The 15,725-nt window shown below is 40.4% G+C and overlaps 1 protein-coding gene across 5 annotated transcripts in view; it reads right to left on the reverse strand.

Moving 5' to 3' along the window:
• LOC109041282 (lachesin) overlaps window positions 1-15,725 on the reverse strand; it is a 300,747-nt gene that overhangs the window by 133,528 nt on the left and 151,494 nt on the right. For all 5 annotated transcript variants that reach the window (XM_072298655.1, XM_072298643.1, XM_019057573.2 and 2 more), the window contains 2 exons: window positions 15,134-15,273; window positions 2,100-2,310 (listed from right to left, as the gene is read on the reverse strand). In XM_072298655.1, coding sequence (XP_072154756.1) covers window positions 2,100-2,310; window positions 15,134-15,273 — 351 coding nt within the window. The remainder of the gene's footprint in view (window positions 1-2,099; window positions 2,311-15,133; window positions 15,274-15,725) is intronic.

Here is a 15,725-nt window from a genome sequence, read left to right on the forward strand (position 1 = left end):
ATTCGTCTTAATTGTAGTTTTTTTGCATTGCTCCGCAAGGCGCTGTCTAGGGACAGAGGAAATTTTCGACTCGGCGGGATTTCGACAAAACCGTAGTTCGACTCAGCGAGATCTAACAGAAGTAGTTATCATTACTATTACTTCAGATATGACGAAATAATGTGATTTTCCCCCGCCCCGAGAACAAAGGTTGCCCTCCTCGCGAGGACGGGTGCGTCTGGAAAATGTAAGCGTCGGAGCCTTTGGTGCGGCAGAGCTCTCGCCCTCCGGGGAAAAAAGAGGTATCAATTACTTTTATTATACTTCCCTCTCCACTTCTCGAACGGTATAATTCGCCCCCGGCCCAGCCTCAGCGCACCGATGTGCCACTCTCGACTGTACCTCAACTTGCATTCTCGCCCCCTCCCCCACCCCGGAATACCTTCGGCTCTCATCTAATTATTTCCTTCCGTGCCCCCCCCCCCCCCCCCCGCACGCGAGCGATTCTTCGGGGGGAACGAACAGGCGTGCACTCGGATTAGTTCGCGCTTACGAGTTATTTTATTCGCTGCCCCGTAAAAAATGCCAGAAATGCGCGGGACGAGGAGTGTATGAAAATTAGGGTGGATATATATATCTATCGTGAGGGCGCGGTGTGATGCACCGGTGAGATTCGTCGGGCGCGCGGTTTCGAATTAGTGTCACGTAATGGTCTATCAGCAACTTTTAATGAATTTCAAGTTGGCGCGGGCAATTATGAGATATCAAAGGATTAACACGGGTGCTTAAGGTCTCGTTCTCTCCTGCCCCGAGTTCTGGGATTATTAAAATGTAGGCGTTGAGCTTTGATTTGCATTTGGTTATATTACGCCGCGGAGGATCGCTAAGCCGACCGGTTATCGCTCTAATGAATTTCATTCTCTACCGCACCAGAAAAAGTTATTGTTTTACAAGACTCGTTATTTGGCAACACTGCAAGTTATTGTTGCATATTCATATCCGACTGACGGCGTTAAAAGTTATTGGTTTGAGACTTTTAGTCAAACATGATTACAACGTTCGCCAGGTGCCTTCTCATAAAAGGCTTTGAAGTTTTGATTAGAAGAAATTGTGAGTGTATTCTACAATTTTTTTGGTGAAATTACAGTGGTCCTCACCGACTAAACTTTTGATTTTGGAAAGGACTGCAAAATTATGCAGTGCAGGCAATAGAATGGGTCAGTTGCGCTGGTCACAGAATTGAGTTTTGATACTTGCGTCTTGTAGATTAGCTGAAAATAATAATATCCGTCCAGAGAGCAACTTTCTGCGTTCAATATTAGCCGAGATATCACCCTTTGAAAAGTCGGTCTTTTGACGTCATAAGGGTCAGAATTTTTTATTTTTGGATGATCATGGTGTCAACAAAAACTTAGAAAAACTGTTTGTTGACACCATGATCGTTGACACCATGCTACGTAATCCACCCACCGCGGTAGTGACACCCTCGGTTTCTTCTACCTTGCATTATTCATCCGAGTTACACGTTGAATAACCAGTGCAAATATGCGTCACACTGACTAATGAAAGCAAGGTGGAAGAAACCAAGGGTGCGTCACTACCGCGGTGGATGACGTCAAAAACCCGGCTTTTTAAAGGACGATATCTCGGTTAACGTTGAACGTAGAAAGTTGCAGTTTGAACAATTCTTACTATTTTTAGTTGATATACAAGAATCAAGTGCCGCAACACGATTCTGTGACTAGCGCAACTGACCCCTTCGGGAAAAATTGATGAGACGTTTGGTAAAAGTGATAGAACATGTCGTGCTGTCAACCAAGTTTTTACAGAATTTTCGAATTATTAGTTAAAATGTTTATTGAATAAAGAAAATTACAGTCCAATGCGCTAGCCACGCGCAAGTCGCAATTTCTGAGTGTCATGGAGAAAAAAAAAAATACAGAAGGACATATTCTTCATCCTCAGATGTCTCAGAGTAACCTACAGTTTCGGTCGATTTAACCAAAAATTCCGGTTCTTCTGGTTGATCTGACCGAAATAAGTGACTCAAAGTAACCATGAATACGGAAATTTTGAACTGGGTGGCACACATGCAGAAAACTTAACTGAGAGATACCCACCAAAAACGTCGATGCATCCGACTTGCTTCTTCATGATGCTAGTGTTGACCTGGCACATGTAGCAACCCCTGTCGGTCTCCTTGATCTGCCGAATATGGAGGTTCCACGACTCGTTGAGAGCGTCGTGGGACACGGAGAAGCGGGCACTGTGGGTCACAACACGCGTGTGCAGCGCCAAGATGGTCTGGTCCTCCGCGCGAATCCAACCCACCTGCCAACAAACAACGCAATATGATTAAAGTAAGTGAATATCAAGTCTGCTGAAGCATTCCGAGGCCGATTCATTGAGGGAAAAGTTGAAAGCGATCAAGGAAAAAAAAAGCTCTAAGAATCGAGGCCCGAACTAAGTGTAACGAGGTGGTGAAATGGTGCTAGGTCCACACTAGTTTGCGAGGAAAACAAGACCAAAAAGTTTAAAAAACTCAGTAAGAGTCAAAATTTTGAGCTGTAATGAGCACTAGTACAAAACTAAAGGGGGTTAGTGTTCAGGCTCAGGCAGATGCATCGTAATATTAAGCTGATGTCACACACCGAGAGATCCATAACGTTTTGGGTCGGAGCAGAAACTTTCCCCCTCAGTTTTGTACCGGTACTCATCAGAAGTCTGCAGGAATTTCTAGGAGAGATCGAATCCCCAATGAAAGAGTGGGAGATCATGGAAGTCGAAAATGGCATTATATTCGACTCATGACCAGACAGCTTGTCTGGTATGGTCATGTCAATAGAATGAGACTGCCAAAAAAGTTGCTTGAATGGATTCCTCCTGGGAGGAGCCGAAGGGGACGCCTAGTGAAAGGGTGACGACGGGGGTTTCAGAAGAAATAAGGGTTTGCCAACTCCCTGAAGGGCTTTGGGAGTATAGGGGGCTTTGGCGGCTTGACGTCGCAGAGTGCCAGAGAGCTCTATGAAAGCGGCTTTATACATACATACTCATTAGAGTTAAAAATATTGATTCTAATTGAGGTCTTTGAACTTTTTGGCCTTGTTTCCCCGCAAAATAGTACGGACCAAGCACCATATTACTTCCTTGTTGATTGCGATGATACCACTACAGCTGCAAAAAAGCGCTCTCTATAGTTTTGGAGCTACAACAGCAATCCCCCCCCCCCCCCCAAAGGTGTTATATCGAAAGAGATCCTCATTTTTACAAACATGTCAAAGGTTTTTTCTTTTTTCATTCGTCTGTTTTTTCTCCCCTCGATCATGACACCCAGACCAAATTCATTTAAAGATTGGAAACGTAATGTCGATCGAAATCAAGGTTTCGGAGTTTCACCGGATTCGATTGGGTCGCAAAGTTCCAGCCGGAGGGTACAAGTCCACAACTCTTTCCGACATAACTGCTTTAAGCAGCTTATTTACGGTCGCCTCCACGTGGCTCGCTGCTTTCTTACCGTATCTTGTACGTTTTACGATAGCAAACTCCCGCCGACACGGGGAACCTGACATTATGGTCAGACGCTACATCAGGGGCTAAAAATCCACCCTCGCGTCCGGAAGAACCGCAAATCCACACGGGATTTCCACCGGGGATAGGTGGTTTTCATTTTACGCGGGGGGGGGGGGGGCAGCGGGAGTTTTAGGGGGGCATGTGGCGCAGGGGCCAATTTGACGAAACGAGACGCAGGTCGTAGCATTCGTGCGGGACGGTGTTGGCGCACTTAGCGAACGATGCAAAATCAACTAGCGTTAAATTCACCTCGAGTGATATTTCTTTTCGGGCCGAAGCGAGTTTGAGAGCCGATCCCGGCGGCCCGAGGGAGCTCCGGCACCGATGCCAAGTGGAAAAGGGTTATGCAGAGCTTACGTCGAGTATTTGTAAAACTTTTTTTTTTAAAATCACGGAGATCAAAACATTTCAGTCTCACGAAGCGAGTGTAGTTAAAAGAGTGTTTTGCAGTTCAGAGGACGAGCCTTCGATCAAGCGAACTGACCTTCTCAGTTTGGTGAGCTGAAGCTCAGTTAACCGAAATTGGAGCACTTCAAAATAAAATTGTAATAACTGGATCGATGGAAAATAAGGCCAGAATGCTCATGAGTAACTTTTTTGTTTATATTCTATTAAAGACTTCAACGTTAATTAAAACACTTCGTTCGAAGAGAGGCGTATGCTATTTGGACGTATTTATGCTGAGATGAACTTTTTTGTGCGCAAAATCTATGACCATCGTTTCTTATGGCAAAAATACGTTTTGAACTTAAGTTTCTCAGTTTGGTGGGCTGAACTTCAGCGCGCTGAACTGAGACGGTCGGTTTGTTCTGCTGAAGGCTGGTTCTGTGAACTAAAGAGCGTCTACTGAACTATTCGGTTCGCATAAACTCTTTTTTTGTCTCAGTGTATCGATAAAGTATTGCAGTGTTTTCTAATTTTTCTTTAAATATATGACCATCCAAGAGAAAGGTATCCTATGTACTATGGCAAAATTTTCAATACAGCCATTTTTTGTGGTTAATTTGCCCGTTTTTGGTGAAAACAATCAAATACGAAAAGAAATTAGGCAACGTAAAATGTATTTAAACCGATTCTGGTTAAATAAGTCCAATTGCAGACAGTTACTTGCAGGAGGGAACGGTCCAGATGTTTCCCTCTTTTTTAAAGGGTGCGCTTTCGGAGAGGGGAGAAAGATTTTTCATCAGTTGCTAGGACGGCTTCAAGTAAGTTGTTGCTATTTTTGACGGACGACCTACGGCTCATCCCTCTGATATAGAGGATAATGCGGCGTGCTCACCGAACAGAACGAAACGGACCACGCAGAATAAGTAGCATATCGACGGTGAAACTACCAAACCACGTATCTCGGTTTGCGACGTCGCAGACTTCCTGTCATACTTTATTTTTTAAATGGAAAACTACTTAACGTCCACTCTTGAAAATTTCTGTGATTTTTCCTCTTCGTGCAGAGAAAATTCTGTGAAAATTTCAAGGAATGATATTGATTTGGTCTACTTCAAAAAAATAAAATGTGAGCGTAGATTTTTAAACACCGCAAACGAGATACGTGGTTTGGTAGTTTCACCGTCGATATATCGTCGCCCCTCTGACGTGAAGGCGTGCCTCGATTTCCACATGAGCCCCAGAGAGCATGGAGTTACACGGAAAATAGGGCTCATGTGCAAATCGAGGTACGCTCCGACATCAGAGGGGCGACGATATGATAATCATTGAGTTGAATTCACCTTTTCCTTTTTATCCTAACATTAGGGATTTGAAGGGTATCAAATAGAAAGATTAAGACAAAATATTGTGAAAAATTGGGTAATTATTAGTTTTGGGTAAGACTCGTCCGGAAGTGAATTGCATTGAAGAACTTGATGAAAACCGATAAAAAAATCGTTCTCATGGAGAATACAATTACACTTTATTGTTGCCATCTATAAAAAAAAACGTGAGTTCTAAAAATGTTTGTACACAAGCCGTATTTCCGCTGAAAAAATACGAGAAACATATACGTTTTGTCATTAAATCTTCACGAAAGCGAGCAAAACGAGCTGGCGCGTCTACAGTTTGAGTGTAAAATTCATCTTCGACGTGTACTTCCATGGAAATATTTTGAATTTAAAGGGTTTTTTTTCTTTCATTACAAAAATGTTAATGAGTACTCAATTATTTGAGTTTCTAATTTAAACAATTACATGATTTACATAATACAATACTGAGGAATAGAAGTTCCCTTTAAACGCCCATAGCGTGAAAATGCTGTAGTTATGGATTGAAGATTCTCTAAACGGCCCTAATCAGCCACGTCATAACCGAGACGCACGGAAGTGGTGCAGTTACCGATTGGACGTATTTCTATCAAACGGAACTATGTGCATTAAGACATGAGCCCTGCGACCCATAAGAATAATTGCATAACAGGGCTCACGTCATAATGCACATAGTTCCGTTTGATAGAAATACGTCCAATTGAACATATTTATGCCTAAAAAAAGACTATGTTACACGCAAACCCTATGCACAAAGTTCTTTTTAGTATGAATGCGTCGAATTGAAATCACGAGTACACACAAGTATTCCTATGAACATAGCTCCAGTCAAATAGCTGCACGGTGAGGCGGGGAAGAAAGAAGAATGTCTTTAATAATCACACTCAAAAAAAAAAACTACGGCCCTGTGACCCGGTTGCTCTGGACACTGGTGATCCCGGCGTTAACGCGCTGTGCGCCAGCTAGTACTGGACCCAGCGGCCGGTGTCCCGTGGACCCCGCGCGGCCTTCATGGCCGTAAGACCGGTTAGGAGCCGAGCGTAAGTTACGGGTTTCAGGATCGGAGCCAACCGCTTCCACGGCCGTTGGCAGTGAGGTGAGATTCAGTTTTCGGAAAATGGCGTCACCATCAGATTAAAATTGAGACGGCTACGTGTATATTCGCAGAAAATTACAATATTTTACGTCAATGTTATTCAGTGCGTGAATTTAAAGTTGCCGCCAGCCTTGAACATTTTCGGGAGCGATCGCAGCCACCACTCAGCGTTGTTTATTGAGGTTAGAATCTAGTAAATTGCTTGTCATTGTTGGTCATTGCTCATTACGTGTGTTCGTTTTTCGTTTAATTTTGGAGGTTTTCGATATATTTTCTTGATTCTGTGCGGTGCACGATTGATTCTTAAGTTCTGTGTGATAACGCTTGTCAAATACTTTCGGAAATGCGACGAGAGTTAAGTGAAAATTGTCAGTTTTACCTACACACTGAGCTCATATCCTCTCCTCCTGTAAGTTCGTTTGCAATTCACTTATTTTCCCCCTACTAAGGGAAAGAACTTAAATCCAAGAAAAGCAATCAATTACCTGCCACGCATCTTCCCACAGAGTAAATTACCGCCACACTAAAATACTGATAATGTAGTCACAAGAATGTCTATTTACCGATTGCAACTTCATTGTGCCACCTTTGCTTGCTCATAAGATTGGGTTGATTTTTTATTCCATTTCAATCTAATCTCTGGCTTATACTTAAATGTTTTCAATTGAGAGTAGGTAGTATTTCACTCTCCGACATCCAACACCTCCCTTCTCTGTTGCCAAAATAGCTGTCCGCCAGCGGAAGCTATAAGCCAATCTTGCCTGCGTTGATTATCCGATAAGAGCCAGTGCAAACATTGTTGCTGTGAATATCTCTCTGATTCCATATCCCAATTCTAGGGAGCTCAGTGTACTGTAATAGTGGTAAAATTTTGTGTGAATCGCGCTTCAGTTTGCTGAAGGGAAGATCTACAATTTTAACAAGTGTGACAATTTTCGGTGGTATATTTCTTCGCTAATATTTTGTGGAAATTGTATCCGGTAGTTATTGCGGAGAGTTATATCTTGAAGTTTTGTCAACTTTTACTTCTGAATTTACACTTTGAAATATTCTCAACCTCATTTTCAAGATTCTGAAGCTTTTCTAGTCGTAAGGAGTAAAAATCTGTAAGTACCTAGACCTACGCCTGTGCTTTTCCTTTGTTAATCATTTGGGTGATTTCCTACTTTGCATTCGTATTTTTTATTGAGGGATGAACCAGGTTTTGTTTTTGACAAATGCTGAATTCTCATTGAGTGAAAGTAATTACATTTATTGAGAACGGGCTGCCAAGTGATAAAAATGATTTTTCAATTTACATTTTTCGCTGCAATGAGTTTTAGCAATTTATCATACCTTGGACAGTCTGTTCTACATTTAAAATAGGTAGCATGAATTTTTGATCTATCTACATTTGTTCCTTCCAGTGCTTCCCCAGTGCTTTATTTATTTCTACGAAGGCTTGCAACATTAAAGTTAGGTTTTTGAAAATTTCTCTTGATATCTCTACACGATGAATAAGCTAACATTCATATGCTGATTTTCTTTCTCAATAAGCATCATCTCTTCTCTAAGATTCATCTCTTTTCTCAAATTGACTTGCTGAACTATCAGCCTAGGAGTTCAAATCTCTCTTGATATCTGAAACATGATCAACAAGCTAACGTTCATATGCTCTTTTTCTTTCTTAGACATTGAATTATCCATCACTTTCCTGAAACTAAATTGTTATGAACTATCAACAAAGAAATATATACCTATTTTAAAAAGAAGGAAAGAAAAAAAATCTTGTTCAGAAATTGACACAAGATAATTCACTCAATGTTTAAAACTTTGCTGGAAAGTTTTTCTTTTCTAAGTATGTACTTTAATGGTGAATTTTCAGCTGTAGTTCCGAAAAAATCCACCACGTCGCGGACAGCGGCGGCGCGCAGAGCTCCGGCCGTCCAGCCCGTAAGTAGCGCCTAGAGCGCAAGCTGCCTATGCCGCTCGAGGCCGCGACTTACGGTTTTCATGTCCGTAGGACTCCGCATCGTCCCCGCACGTAGCAATCCGGCCGTCAGGCGCGTAGGCGAACGGTAGTGCCATATAGCCCATCCAGTCCGTGCTCCAGGTCCGCTGCTTATGGCCTCCACGGCCGGAGCTTTTTTTGAGTGCAGGATCTGACGACTCGATGAGGGTGAGTTGGAAATGCAAACTGTTTCATCCAAACCTCATTACTTTTGAAAAAGTTCATAAGAGAATCGAAGGTAATGAGGTTAAATAAATCGACGGTGAAAGTCGGCAATCACATAACTCGTTTGCGGTGTCTAAAAATCTCCGCCTCTACGTCATTTTTTTAAAGGAGAACAAATTGATATTATTTCTTGAAGTTTTTGCAGAATTTTCTTCGCATTGAGAAGAAAAATCATGACAGTTTTAAGGAATTGCCGTTGAGTAGTTTTCCATTTAAAAAATAAAGTATGACAGGAAGTCTGCGACGTCGCAAACCGAGTTATGTGATTGCCGACTTTCACCGTCGAAATGCATTTGCAACTGAAAAAACGATGATGGATCCCACCTTCCTATTTTTTCTCGTAGAAAAGTAAGTAGCTTGCGCTCGCACACTTCGGACGATTTCTAGGATGAAGGTTTTCCTCCATTGGTCGATGTACTTTTCTTCAGCAAAACCTTTTGATTCAATCTTTTCACTCATTATTCTTTCGAATACTTACGTCCGTACGACACGTCTCATCTTGGCATATCTACCTCCATTTATATAATAATAACAGAATGATGTATAGTCATTAGTCATTGAAGGACATATTTGATCGATCCATTCAGTATAGTTACACCGTTGCCAGTTTTTCATTCGATTGTCATGGTTCGTTTTGGTTCGTCTCTTTATTTTTACAGAATGCTGTTTTGAGATGTTACTTTTGCTGCAATTCTTCTTTTTCTTTTCCTTTTTTTTACACTCACACAAAAACCAGTTCGTCAGTAGATTCGTTAAAACAACTTGCAAAACAAAAAATTATTAATTAACAACGAGACTATCCTCCTCTCTTCATCTTTAATGCACTGCTCGTTTCCAAACCCCATACTCCCACTAATTTTGTTCTTAGTTCTCTTCGCTTCCATAAAATTACCCTCCCCCCACCCTTCTCTGAACCCATATTTTCCTACATTCCTTCAAATATCGTGAACGTCAGGCTGACTTGGTTGCTGAATATGATTTTAACTTCCGACTTAACATGAAAATAAGTGATACAACTATTCGTACTGTAGTGTAGGCAAAAGGTATCGGACGAAAATGAAGGCGAAAAAAGGACGCCGATCCCACTCGGATGCTGAACATAATTCTGCTTCTAACTTAACATAGAGATACTTCGTCAAACTTTTAAAGCGCATAGTATATATAAGAGGTTTTCAACAAAATTATCACACAAATTTATATATAAAAAAAAAAAAAAAAAAAAAAAAAAAAACTATCTATCTATACTATACTAAACCATGACACCAAAAATAAAAATAAATTGTCAATCGCACTAAACCATGGTACCACTCGACAACGTAGGTACCAAAGTCCACGAGGAAAGAGCTCCAGTCGAAGTTCATGCTCCGCCGGTTTGAACGATAATCCATTACTTATCGTCTCGACGCGGAGCTGTAGCGAGGGGAGGCGGTGGTAGTTGAGGCGTATCAATAACAATTTTTGACGACTGTGAAATCGCTCCCGATATTTACATCGAGACCTGCTGGGGTCATGGCTCACTTTGGGCCCTTCACTTTCTACAACCGGCCAAAAACGATGAAATCGTCGTTTCCTGAAGGAAGGAATGTAAACCCATCCCCGAGTAGCAAAATTGAGAGAAACAATCCAATTTCTCAAAGGAACGTGACTGTGCGAGTCTTGTCTGAAAATTTGCTGGATTTTGCGTGTCATAAGAAGAAAAATAATTGCGATTTTCAGTTACAGGGGACCGAGAGTTTCCTGTTCAAAATGCAACTTATAAGCGGAAATTTTGCGACGTTGAAATGTAGTTACACTTTTTCATCTGGATAACGGCGAAGAAGTCCCCCTGCTCTCCAAGACTATCGAGGAAGATCTCGTTTTTATTCGGTTTTATAGGCTAATATAGACATTCATTTTTCGTGGTTTTCCCTTGTAACTCCATGTTCAAATTTTACTTATTTCCACTCCATTTTCTGCCCTATTATGTATAACGTTTTATATTTATTGTTGTTTCTTTCTTTTTTAGTCCATGCATGTATGAGGGAAAAAGAATGTGGTTATATTGTTACAGGTTTTGAATCACCTTTTGGTGTCTTTTTTTTAGTATTGCTGGCTCCCTAAGGAATTAACGTCAGGTTGTTGTATTGTAACCACAAATCGAAATCTTTTTCCTTCTTTGGGAGCTGAGCTGGAGTATCAAAAGGAGTAGGAAAAAGAGCAGGAGTAATCAGTGGGTAATAAGTTGAGTATAGGCTCTTTTTGGTTCAAAGGTCTGAGCTGTCAGTCGTGCAAATCAACATCTTGGGTTGACGGAACCGATAGTCTAGCTCAAAGAACAGACGTCTTAGTTCAATGACCTGAATCTTCAAAGTGCAGAAGTTCCGATCAGGCATGGTATCGACAATATAATTGGCACTGAGCTTTAACAAACAACAGACCCCTAACTGATGCCATGACCGCTGACGACAAACTTTGCACTAATTTAATGAAGTTTCAGACGGAGCTTGAAAATAAAGCATCACAGCACATGTTTTCTCATTGTTTCTCGCAGAACGATGGATTTGATCGAATTGATACTCCTCAAAATCAATTCATACGGGATATAATTATTAGCCACGATATGTTATAACCATGTTTGCGAATTCAAACTCTCCACTTTTCAAAACGCTAAAATCAAATCCGATGCTGTATGAATCGCAGTGTACTTCGCAATGAGATATTCTTCATGCCCTGTATTTTTCTCAACAAGTTATCCGTTGCTGTAGAGAAAAGACGTACGTGCAAGATTAAAATCTACCTTTGACTAAACAAAATACTAAAGTTCTGAGAGACTCACTTACGAAGATTCACTTACATTTATTGATTTTGGTCTATACGAGAGCGGGTGGTTTGATTTGAACTATATTAATGCGCAAGAAATTATTCAGCTATCAACTAAATTAATTAATTCAGCTATCTTATTCTTGATTCAAAATAAAATCTTCTTGACGGCATACTCAAGAATGTTTCTGCCTAAATCTATAGTCACTTTTTTCTCTAATGAAATTAAAAAATTATGCTAAGCGTTATTAAATATGGATGCTAGGACTTAGTGAGTTTTTGGACTACCGCTCTATTTTTGTGCCGTTGTATCTTGATTTATTTTGGAAGGAAAGCTCCATACTTTTAAAGGATGCCCGTCACTTTTAATATGTTGGAGCGCCTTCAATTTCGTATGATAACGCGCAACACGTCTATTGTGAAATAGTTGCTTGAGGTGTCGTGGCACACTGCTGCGCGGCGGAATCGCTGCCGCGCCGCGCCGCACCGGCGCAAAATGCGCATTGGCGCCTACAAACCTAAGGGGATACTTCAATCATTGCGCAATGCGTGAAGTATCCGCTTAGGTTTGTAGGCGCCAGTGCGCGTTTTCGGCCGGCAGCACGCCGCTCCGCTCTGTGTTAGGCTCAGCGTTTTTCAACCCACGATTTTGAAATGTTTGCATGCTCTGCAGATTTTATTCTCATTTAAATTGATGAGAAAAAATATATATTAAAGGAAAATAAAATGTGTGTTTTGTAAATATTAAGGTGGTTCCGTGTCAAACTTAATGATTTCCAACGCACTTTAATTTTTTCTTTTATATTGTGTGCTTTTACTGGGCTGCAGCGTGGTGCACGCGCAACCAAACGCTCCAAATTGGACGTATTTGACTATATAAGATCGATGTACACATGTTTTTTGACCAAAGATTGCGTGCTTCTTGTTTTTTCCCCTCTTTTATTCATTTTTGTACAGTTTATGTCAATACAACCACGGCTCATTGATAATAATATCGATGCCATCTCTTGGAAAAGGTTTCACAGATGTTTGCTACGTTTTAAAAATGTAAATGCTTTTAAAATTAAATAATATTTTCATTTGCGGAAGGAAAAAAAAAAAATAGTGCATAAGGTATATTTTATATGGAATATTTTAAGGATAGAAATGAAATCAAATATTCACCGATGACAATTTGAAAAGATTAACCAAAAGAAGAGAGTAGCATTTCATTTAAAAAAATGAGTTACCATAACGACACTTCCTTCTGTCTCAATTTTCTCATTTCAATATTGTCCATATAATTGTATACATACGGACTAAAATTTTACGCGTGGACTTTAACAACTGGACAAAACGGGTGCGCGGACAAAAAATCGTTTACGGAATGTCCTGAAACCTATTCGTAATTACAGAAAGTTTGATGGTTTCTAAATGGTTTCTCAAACTGAAATTTTTATAGTCTTCTACCTTACGTATCCTGTATGGTTTTGGCAACTTTTTAATTCAAAATAAAATATATTATTGAAAACGATTATTTAAAAAAAGAATACATCGAAGATACGAGGATTTTCCGCCGTATTTAATTTGTTTAAAGACCAATGGTCATCGTTTTCGTTGCTGTTGCTTATTTTACGCGTGGACATAAACTACTGGACAAAGCAAGTGCGTGGACAAAAAATGTTGACGGAATGCCCTGAAACCACGCATTTAGCGGGAAATTTTACGCCTTGAAGTGTTTTACTTATGCTACGTACCCTATGACTGTGTCGCGACCCAGCCCTCCGAAGCGCCTTACGCCTCATGAGGCATTTGTTACTCTTACACTGAAAAAAAAATTCTCGGCGTTTTTACCAAGGTCCGTTGGTACCTTTACCATCTCATATTTTTTACCAATTATTAGTAACTTTACCAAGATAGACTGGTAAGCTTACCTAGAAACTGGTATTTTTATTGTTTTTTTCAGGTAAGAATACCACTTTTATTGGTAATCAATTCCCGGTAACTTTGCTACTTTATCTCGGTAATTCTACCACAGTCGATAAAAAATATTGGCGTATTTACCAAGGTCCAGTAAAATTACCGAGAAAAATCAATAATTTTACCGAGATTTCTCGGTAAAATTACCAATTCCATAAATGGTAATTTTACCAAGAAAAAACTGGGATCAAATAGAACCCTGAATTCTTGGTAATTTTATCCTTTTCTTAGTAAATACACCGAGATTTTTTTTTCAGTGTATGATTTTATAAAATAGAGTAAAATTCTGATTTGTGGCCTATTCAAAAACTCACAATCTCGAACCCACTGTGGAGCTTGAAAGATGGCGTAGGAAATATTTCGCAACTCTCAAGGTTGGGGTCCCCGTTCGTTTAAGTCAGTTTAAGTGCTCGTCTACCCTGCATTCTTGTTCTTGGAGGACGTGAGTCAATAAAACACGCGTTTTCGCTGCTTTTTGCCGGGCCTCGATCGATCGACCTGCAAAGACACTTGGAAAATCTACTCCGGCGCACAGCGGATCGAGTCAATAGGAGAGGTCGGACATAAAATTTTTGACTGAAACTGCAAATTTCGATAGTTAAATCGTCACATTTAAAATTTTGAGAGATGATTCTGAAAGAAAATTTTACGAGGAAACCAATGGAACCACTTTTAAAACCTCAAAGTTTTGTTTAATCGCATAGTTATAAGCGTTTAAAGTTTCCAAATTTTGTCCGACCTCCCCTATTGACTCGATCCAATGTGCGGCGTCACATACTCAGCCTCTACCTCGCAAGGACCAAAGCGTTTTATTAAAATGCAGATCCGAGACGAACCTCGCTCATGCGTGAAGGAATCCATTTTTATTCTGATTGCCTGAATTCCTCTGCGTATTTTAGAGAAGGAATATCGATGGTTCATGTCGAAGATTACGAATCAGCGTTATCCTGTTTCAAAGTTCACGTCATATCTTCGATACATGGCCAATATTGTGTAACTAAGCATCAAAGGATCAACACTGAATTGCAGTCATTACTAAAGACATGGGTGAAAAAATTTAATTTGTAATACCGGTAGTGTATTTTTCAACTTTTGAGACAAATAATCTCCTTAGCGATTGTTATAGGGCAGGCGTAGAAAACAGAGTGCTTAGCAGAAAATGGAAATTCCTATATTCTTATTCGAAACGAGATTTTCCGGTTGGATTCATTAAAATAATTGCGTTGACTTTCCTTTAATACATATTTTTTCTCATCAATTTAAATGAGAGTAAAATCTGCAGAGCATGCAAACATTTCAAAATCATGAGTTGAATAACGCTGAGCCTAACAACAGAGCGGAGCTGCGTGCTGCCGGCTCAAAACGCGCACTGGCGCCTACAAACCTAAGCGGATACTTCACGCATTGCGCAATGATTGAAGTATCCCCTTAGGTTTGTAGGCGCCGATGCGCGTTTTGCGCCGGCGCGGCTCGGCGGCACTCCCGCCGCGCCGCAGTGTGCCACGACACCACAAGCAACTATTTCACAATAGAGGTGTTGCGCAGTATCATGCGAAATTAAAAGCGCTCCAATATATTAGAAGTGACGGGCATCCTTTAAATGTATGGAGCTTTCCTTGCAAAATAAATCAAGATACTACAGCACAAAAATAGAGCGGTAGTCCAAAAACTCCCTTTATATAGCATCCATATTTAATAACGCTAGCGAACAAAAGCTATTCAACATTCGGGATATAAAAATAAATGATCTGCACGTACCTTATAGTTGCCCAAGTCTTTCACCTGGCACTTGAGGACGGCTTCTTTGCCTAAATGTACGGTGACATTGCCAATGGGCTGTGTGAAGTTTGGATTGCCCTCCGTCCCAGCCAAGTATAATGACGGCCCGAGGCTACCGTCTGAAACAAAATAAGTACACATTTTAAAACGACTCGCCGACGATCGAAAACTTTAAATCCATTCTGAAAAAATAAAATAAAATATTAAATCGAAGACTTCGCATTAATGGTCCATCCACAGGAAAAATGACCTTAGTCCACGTGAGCCACAAATTAAGTGGAACGATCTTGGTCGAGCTGGATTGAAAAAATTGATTTCGATATTCCTCTTCATTGTCTTCACTGGAAAAAAAACACATTGGATCTAGAGTCTGGACTCTTAAAAACATCGACAAGAAAAAATACTCTTGATTCAATTGGATTTTAGCTTCAATCAAGAACAAAACCTCCAAATTTGAGGGGATTTCCTTTTGATTTAAGCAAAAATCTGATCGAATCAAGAGTATTTTTTCTTGTCAATGTTTTCAAGAGTCTGGACTCTAGATCCAATGTGTTTTTTTTTCCAGTGTTAA

This window comes from Bemisia tabaci, chromosome 1 (genome assembly GCF_918797505.1).
Source record: "Bemisia tabaci chromosome 1, PGI_BMITA_v3".
Lineage (NCBI taxonomy): Eukaryota > Metazoa > Arthropoda > Insecta > Hemiptera > Aleyrodidae > Bemisia > Bemisia tabaci.